The 8435-nt window shown below is 44.3% G+C and overlaps 1 protein-coding gene and 1 long non-coding RNA gene across 4 annotated transcripts; both read left to right on the forward strand.

Moving 5' to 3' along the window:
- The first annotated feature begins 653 nt into the window (after positions 1-653).
- LOC143007736 (uncharacterized) lies at positions 654-3001 on the forward strand. Of its 3 annotated transcripts, XR_012964511.1 has the most exons (8): positions 654-736; positions 832-927; positions 1084-1193; positions 1277-1338; positions 1431-1537; positions 1629-2491; positions 2575-2665; positions 2747-3001. It is a non-coding gene; the product is annotated as an uncharacterized LOC143007736 (long non-coding RNA). The 3 variants fall into 3 exon arrangements; XR_012964510.1 differs by lacking the exons at positions 1277-1338; positions 1431-1537; positions 1629-2491; XR_012964512.1 differs by lacking the exons at positions 1277-1338; positions 1431-1537; positions 1629-2491 and having other exon boundaries at positions 1108-1193.
- Positions 3002-5596: 2595 nt separating this feature from the next.
- LOC143007651 (protein lifeguard 3-like) lies at positions 5597-8433 on the forward strand. The gene is made up of 11 exons (XM_076159067.1): positions 5597-5858; positions 5981-6048; positions 6164-6228; positions 6324-6377; positions 6482-6532; positions 6644-6683; positions 6826-6863; positions 6966-7053; positions 7349-7444; positions 7575-7628; positions 7961-8433. The coding sequence occupies exons 1-11, from the start codon at positions 5597-5599 to the stop codon at positions 8108-8110; spliced, it is 966 nt and encodes a 321-aa protein (XP_076015182.1). The 3' UTR covers positions 8111-8433.
- Positions 8434-8435: the final 2 nt, after the last annotated feature.

Below are 8435 nucleotides of genomic sequence, written 5' to 3' on the forward strand. Positions count from 1 at the left end.
GAAATCCACAACCATCTCCTTTGTGTTCAGAGCATTAATCTCCAGATTGTTCTGCCTGCACCAATTCACCAGACGGTCAATCTCCCGCCTGTAGGCGGACTCGTCCCCATCAGAGATGAGTCCAATGAGGGATGTGTCTTCCCCGAACTTCAGGAGCTGGACTGACAGATGACTGCAGGCGTTGGTGTATAAGGAGAAGAGCAGAGGAGAGAGAACGCAGCCCTGATGGGAACCGGTTCTTAAGTAGCATTTGTGAGTTGCTCAGTTAATGGTGGTCAGTATAATACCATTGATCCATGCCCTGCTCTACAACATAAACATATCTGCTCCATGACGGTCTAGAAGTGTGTGCCTGTAAATACGGTGTGTGTTTTGGGTCTAAATCCAAAGGAGAAAATGTTATGTCATTGTTTTATTTTTATTTATTTATATATTTATAACTTTAATTAAATGTATTTTAATGTTTTTAATGTTTTTTTTAAATTTAATTTATTGTATTAACTTGTGTTAATTTATATTTCTTTTATTAAATTAAATTACATTTGAATAACTATTTTCATTAAATTTATTTCATTTCATGTGGCATGTTGAGCTTGAAATTCTCTGCTTGAGCATAAAGCCAGATCATTTTGCTGACGTCTGTCTGTTTTCTTCACATTTTCCAGGGTTGGTGGTTCGGTGACCCAGGGACTTAGCGGCGGTACATCGGTGTGATGATGCTGACGCTGACACAGAGGTAAATGCTTAGAAGTCATGCCCTCTGGTGGCTAAGCTGCACAATATCTCACCATCAGCTTTGACGCGTTTTGTGTGTCTGTCATTTCACTCCAGCATTGTTGCCGAGCTAAAGCCGAGAGACCCGATGTTCCCAGACGTGGCTCACAGCATCCTGATCCACAGGGTCATGATGGGCTCTCCAGCCAACAGGTTAGCATGTTTACAGATGTGTTAACGTGAGCATCTCTGCCCTTTAGGCCGACAGTGGACTACACCTCTGCTTCCCCAAAGATTAAAACATGAGCTCAGATTTCAAACTTCAGAAGCTGGATCACTCACATCTTTCTAAATCTCTCCTGCTCACAGCTCCCATCTCAGCTCGCCATTCAGCGGACAAAGCAGTCGCGCAGCATCACCGGCCAGGCGCCGCCCGAGTCGATGGATGCTCCCGATCCAGCCGCAATGATCGCTAAGAGGTAAAGTAGGTGTCGACAACCTCTACTGCATTTCCTGCGGCAGATCTAATTTATGTTGCTAAGTCACTGTTGCTGTGTTGCAGGGTCTCACAGTTAAACCAAGAAGCGTCACTCAGGACCTTGGCAATCTGAAATTCTTGGACAGGTGAGTCATCAACAGCCAGACATTGTTCACACATCAGGCTTTAACATCTACACATGCAGGGTTTGAGCCTCTGTGTTTGATGTTTTCCCCAGGGAGCATTGCTCAATGACCAACAAGAGCAGAAGAAGATTTTGAAGGTCTTCGAGTCAGCGGGAACCGGCTGCAGTCTCCCATCGGACCATGCTTCTACTGCCCACAGGTGAAGTAACCCATCGTCCTGACAACGCTTTACATGTTTCAGCAAAGCTCTGAAGAATCACAGTGATGATCTGTGTTTTCATCTCTTTCAGATTGGGCGAGTCGTCTGCTGGGCAGCACGTCAGAGAGCAGCTCCCTCTTCATCTTGCCGCACCTGACCCGCGACGGTCAACGCCCCCCTGCAGGGCCGGCAGTACCTCCTGCTGGGAGAGGAGCTGCTGCTGCTCTGGACCATGTTCACTGAGTCGATGCTCAGCCTGCTCACTGCTGGACCAGACTGGACACTACAGTTTCTCCCCAACGTTCTCAGTCCCTCTCTAAGGCCCCGCCCCTTATTTATGAACAGTATCTGTATGAGTCTGACGTTAGTTTGGCTGCTGCTTGTGCGCTTCATGTGATATCTGCAGCATTCCACCGTACAAACACCACAGCAGTGTCTTGGGTTTTGGTGCAAAGGATTCCTTTTTCCAGCAGGTCACCACTGAGTCTGGGGCTGCTGACAGCAATGTATTGTAAGCTAAAGTCTCACAATTTCTATTGTCTTTAAAAGAAAACTATTACCAGCAATTTATATCAAGCCTTTTATTTTATTTTCCTCGTAATTGTATGTTGTAGTACTTGTTCTTAATAAATGTGTTTACTCCACAATTATAAAGTTATTGTTTAAACCTTGAGTGGTCTGAATGTTCTCTCCATTTAACAGTTATCAGTCTGAGGTAAATACATTGAATTGTGTAACAGTCCAGTACATGCCTGTGCGATGACTTCCAGCTGCGCAGCCTGACACCGGAGGAGCCCATGTCGTGTGGATCACTCACATCTTTTTAAATCTCTCCTGCTCACAGCGCCTATCCCAGCTCGCCATTCAGCGGACAAAGCAGTCGCGCAGCATCGCCGGCCAGGCGCCGCCCGAGTCGATGGATGCTCCCGATCCAGCCGCAGTGATCGCTAAGAGGTAAAGTAGGTGTCAACAAACTTTAGTGCATTTCCTGCGGCAGATCGAATTTATGTTGCCAAGTCACTGTTACTGTGTTGCAGGGTCTCGCAGTTAAACAAAGAAGCGTCACTCAGGACCTTGGCAGCTCAGAACCTACAGCGCAAAAGAAAACTGTCTGAAATTCTTGGACAGGTGAGCCAGACATTGTTCACACATCAGGCTTTACATCTACACATGCAGGGTTTGAGCCTCTGTGTTTGATGTTTTCCCCAGGGAGCATTGCTCAACGACCAACAAGAGCAGAAGAAGATTTTGAAGTAACCCATCGTCCTGACAACGCTTTACATGTTTCAGCAAAGCTCTGAAGAATCGCAGCACGTCAGAGAGCAGCTCCCTCTTCACCTTGCCCCACCTCACCCGCGACGGTCAACAAACACTAAACTAAGTAAATAATTTCTGTCTAACTTTGGTGTGTTTCATATATCTATTTGTATGTCTATTACTTTTTCTGAATGTTCTGTTAACGAATTGTAGTAGTAATAAGATGTAGTTATTTATAGTGATATTGTTGTAAATGTTATGAAAGCTATTGGGCACCATAGGAAAGAATGTGTGTGCTATGGATGAAAACTCCTTACTGCACGATGGCAATTTAACAGGGATGCCCATCCCCTTCGCTACAGGAGAGAGTAATAAAAAATAAAAAATTAATAATAATAATAAAAACAAAAAAAAACAAACAAAAAAAAAAAATGACGTCATTTCCGGACCTGCGCAGACCCCGATTGGGTTTTCCTGCGCAGGTCCGGAAGTGACGTAATTTCCGGGAATTACGTCACTTCCGGGCCTGCGCAGGAAAACCCAATCGGGGTCTGCGCAGGTCCGGAAGTGACGTAATTTCCGGGAATTACGTCACTTCCGGACCTGCGCAGGAAAACCCAATCGGGGTCTGCGCAGGTCCGGAAGTGACGTCATTTCCGGGAATTACGTCACTTCCGGACCTGCGCAGACCCCGATTGACATTTTCTGCGCAGGTCCGGAAGTGACGTAATTCCCAGAAATGACGTCATTTCCGGACCTGCGCAGACCCCGATTGGCTTTTCCTGCGCAGGTCCGGAAGTGACGCAATTCCCGGAAATGACGTCATTTCCGGACCTGCGCAGACCCCGATTGGCTTTTCCTGCGCAGGTCCGGAAGTGACGCAATTCCCGGAAATTACGTCACTTCCGGACCTGCGCAGACCCCGATTGGGTTTTCCTGCGCAGGCCCGGAAGTGACGTAATTCCCGGAAATTACGTCACTTCCGGACTTGCGCAGACCCCGATTTACTTTTTCTGCGCAGGTCCAAAAATGAGCAATTTCTGAAAATCTGAAAATTGTATTATTATTATTATAATTATGATTTTTTTTTTTTTTTTGATTCCTTTAGCGAAGGGGATAGGCATCCCGGGTTACATTGCCAAATGCCGACGGGCAGACAAGGAATTTATTCATAGCACACACATTCTTCCTTATGGTGCCAATAGCTTTCATAACGTCAACAACAATATCACTATAAATAACTACATCTACATGTTAATAACATCAAACACTTCTACTAATTGTTAACAGAACATTCAGAAAAAGTAATAGACATATAAATACAAATATCAAACACACCAAACTTAGACAGAAATTAGTTACTTAGTTTAGTGTTTGCTGACCGTCGCGGGTGAGGTGGGGCAAGGTGAAGAGGGAGCTGCTCTCTGACGTGCTGCCCAGCAGACGACTCGTCCAATCTGAAAGAGATGAAAACACCGATCATCAGATCATCATCATCACCGATCTTCAGAGCTTTGCTGAAACATGTAAAGCATAGTCCACAAGACTACCAGTTGTGATGTTTCAAGCACAAATCACATATTACTCTATTGTTACACTGTGTAACCTACTTTTACGTACATAAATATTTCAATCAACTTTAGTTTTGATATTAAATACCAAATATTCTAACCGTCATAATCAGGACTGAAGTTGATCAAAATATATTAATAATATTATTATGGTTTTTGAAGAGGACATCTTTGTCCCTTAATGGAATAAACTGCAGAGATGAACACAACATACAAATTAATTCCTGCCTCCTCATACTCTTTGTATAAAGCCAACATCTCGTGTGAACTACAAGCAAACAAATATCCTAAGCCAGGCAACATGTTCAAATATAATATCATCATCAATAATGTAAATATAAATAAATAACAAAACAAACAAAAGTGAAGATATGTACGTTGGTCTTGCCGTCAATGCGATAAATTGAGCTGTACTTTAATGATTGAGGCAAAAGTGTGGACGATCTTGTGCTCATTTCTAGATCTTTCAGCGACCTCTACTGGTAGTATATAATATCGCAAACTCAGAACAAATAAACTATTCTGCATTTCATTGATGTAGCTTCTTCACTCAACACTCAATGACAAGTAAAGGAAACAAGGAAATCACTGCACAAATAACAACAACAACAATAAATTACTGCAAAACAGGCAAAAAGAAAAAGAAAAAAGAACCCACACTGTGAAGAAGAGGAGGAACCACATTTGTGACACAGTGACTGTCGGTGCCTTCAGGTTTCCCGAGACGCATCAGCAGCAGTGTGTGTTTCACAGAGCGAGTCAAGTTACAGAGATGACATCCTCCTGCGGCACAAGTCTGCAAACCTTCAGGGACAGAGAGAGAGGAGTGAGAGGCACCCGGCTCCCATCCGAGTCGAAAGCCACCAGGTAAAAAGACTTTTCTTCCTTTTACGTGTGTGTGTGTGTGTGTGTGTGTGTGTATGTGTGTGTTCCTGAAAGTACTTACAAATACATATATACAAACCATGTTGCTTACAACAGTGTCAGACCCTAAAGATACTGAAATAAACAATAGTGGCGTCATCAAACTCGTTCCAACAGTGATGTCATCCAAAGTAATACAGGTTACAATGATGTCATGCTTATACACTGCTAAGTTTAGATTGTCAACCGGATAAGATGACAGTGCCTGATTGTGTGTGTGTCTGTATGTGTGTGCGGGTTTAATTTATTTAACATAACCTGGTGGCTGTCATCATCTCCTCCTTAAGGTGGCCCTGCAGTGTCAGCCATGCCTAAAGCCGACAGCCCTCCAGCCTACGAGGATGCACTGCACCATCCCAAGTTGGGGAACAACCCACCAAATCCACATCCACATCCTCCACCCCCCGCTTACAGCTCCAGCCCCGCCATGTACGAAGGCCAGGCCGGCTACTGGGCCCAGGATGGCTTCTACTCGCACGGTCCGGCCAGGGCAGCTCCCGGCCGCTCACCGTCAGGGATGCCCACCGTCATACCGACCCTCTCTGGCGGACTGCCCCCATCCCACGCAGGTTCTGCTGTAATGATGCCGAACTCCGGTTAGCACATCCTGGATTACATGTAGATTCTTCCCCCCCCTACCTCAAAGCGTGATAAGTTTGTAATACCACGTCACTATTGCACATATCTGCAGGGGAAATGGACGATTTACTGAGCTCCCCGTGGGACAGCACGTCCGTTCGTCATGGCTTCATCCGAAAGGTAAGTAAAGCTTTTACCCTCCATCATGTCACACATCAGACTGATCTCATCTATGTGCACGTAGGAGTTTGCATCTGTGCTCAGCAGAACTTCTTGACTTTGTGTTTTTGCTCAGGTTTACTTAATTTTGGCTGCACAGCTTGCCGTCACCTTTTCAGTCGTAGGTGTTTTCACATTTGTGTAAGTGTCATTCCGGTACAAACACCTCACCCCCGCACATCCTTCTGTTTATTCAAGTGCTTATTAAAAGTTTGTTACTTCCTGGGATCTCACAGTGAACCAGTGAAGCTTTTTGTCATCAGATACCCGGGCATCTACTGGGCATCTTTGTGAGTGACACACCGAGACCTAACAACATTTATCTTTGCCATTTAATAATCTTGTCCAGCTTTTTAGAACACAATAACAGACTCTGTCATCTGTCTCCCTGTAGTGCTGTTTATTTTTTGGTTTACTGCATTCTCATCTGCTGCAAGAAGGCCAGGTAGGCATCCCGCTCTGCTTTAGAATACATTTGAATTACAATAACTTACTTGACTTACATGACCAGATGTGATGCTCCTGTTTGTGTATTTTCACCCTGATGTGTGTTTAGGAGGCGTGTGCCATGGAATTTTTTGCTCCTGGGAATATTTGTAAGTAATCTTAGTATTACACATCATGCCTGTAGGTTCATATCCTAAACCCATGAGAATCAAATACTACTGTTGCACATTTGCCCAAAGTGGATCTTGTCATCTGAGCTGTCATCTGAGTGTTTGGTGTTTTGTCTTGCAGACTCTCGTCCTGTCTTACATGTCTGGAACGATTGCAAGGTTTGTTTTCTGGTTCCTGGTCAAGGCCGCCAAAGTACCACAACATACAAGCACGCCGTGTTTAGTGATAATGTCATTATCACTTCTTTTGTGTTTGCACAGTTATTATGAAACCAAAGCTGTGTTCATTGCTATTGGGATAACAGCAGTTGTTTGTATAGCTGTCACAATCTTCTGCTTCCAAACTAAGGTAGGTGGAGATGTGTGTGTGTCTGTGTGTGTCTGTGTGGCTTGTCAGAGAACATCTTTGTTGTCAGGGTAAAAGAACGCCTTTGTCTCACGTTACAATGGGCCTCTGAGTGTCCTTCAATATTCATGACATTCCAGGATAAGATGTGATCCCGATGTAACAGGAGATTAATAAGAATGTTGGTTTAGTTTTATGCATCTGACTGCTGTTTATGTTTGACATTATTTAGATCCTCCCTTTTTTAGCTTTGAAGCCCTCACTTCCATCCTGCTAATGACTTGGTTTCTGATCCCAGGTGGACTTCACCTCCTGCGGGGGCGTCTTCTGCCTTCTTGGAGTTGTGCTTCTGGTTATTGGAATAGTTACAGCCATCGTGCTCTCTTTCAAATATGTAAGGACACTCAAATTCTGCTTTAAGCCACTGCCTCTGCTCGTGTCTCTCAGTGCGAGGAAGCTCAGTGTGTGTGCTGTGTGTGTGTGTGTCCTCACGTACAGAAGCCCTTCTGTCTGTCGTTCAACAGGTCCCCTGGCTCCATATGGTCTACGCTGCAATTGGAGCCGTCATTTTCACTCTGGTGAGTCCGACGTTCACGTGGATCCCTGAACTGGAAGCTGTGGAATGAATTAGAAGGGTTTTGTTGAAAATTCAGACTCGGGACCGTCAACATACTTCAATCTCACTGCAAGCTTGTGCATCACAACCATAACTGTTACCAAACATTTCAGTGTTCATGAAGGATTAAAAAGTCCACTAGGGGGCAGATCAGAGCCAAACCATGCCTGGCTGTCAAACTGTCCTTGAGAATTTCCAATTTTGCACAACATCAAAATCAAACCTTTGTACTGCTCCTTTCACAAGGATTTGCTTTGCTTAAACTTCTCTAAACACTCTTCTTTTCATTTGCAGTTTTTAGCGTACAACACCCAGCTCATCATTGGAAACCGGGAGCTGGCCATCAGTCCAGAGGAGTACGTCTACGGAGCCCTTTCCCTCTACGTCGACGTCGTTGAGATCTTCCTCTTCATCCTTCAAGTGAGCGGAGGAGCGTGTGAATGAGCCGGAGTGGAGCTGATCTTCGTCTTCCATCACTGTGGACTCAGCGCTACATGTACACAACCTCATCAATTAGGCTGTAATACCATCAGCTATATACGTCTTCAATGTCATTTATAATTTTTATGTTTATTTAATAAGTGGGCACTTTGATTCTTTTGATTCTATATTTATTTATCAAACAGGGAACATGGAGACCAAAGTAACTGCATGTTTCTTTATTCAGCTCTGTCTTGTGTCAATCATAATCACGTTATGTTCTTACAGCCAAGGTGAAATGTGCTTTATAGACTGATGACTTACATGAGGAACTCTAATAAACAAATAT

This window comes from Genypterus blacodes, unplaced genomic scaffold, assembly GCF_046128005.1.
Source record: "Genypterus blacodes isolate CSIRO-AG114 ecotype Tasmania unplaced genomic scaffold, CSIRO-AGI_Gbla_v1 ptg000093l_1, whole genome shotgun sequence".
Taxonomy (NCBI): Eukaryota; Metazoa; Chordata; class Actinopteri; order Ophidiiformes; family Ophidiidae; genus Genypterus; species Genypterus blacodes.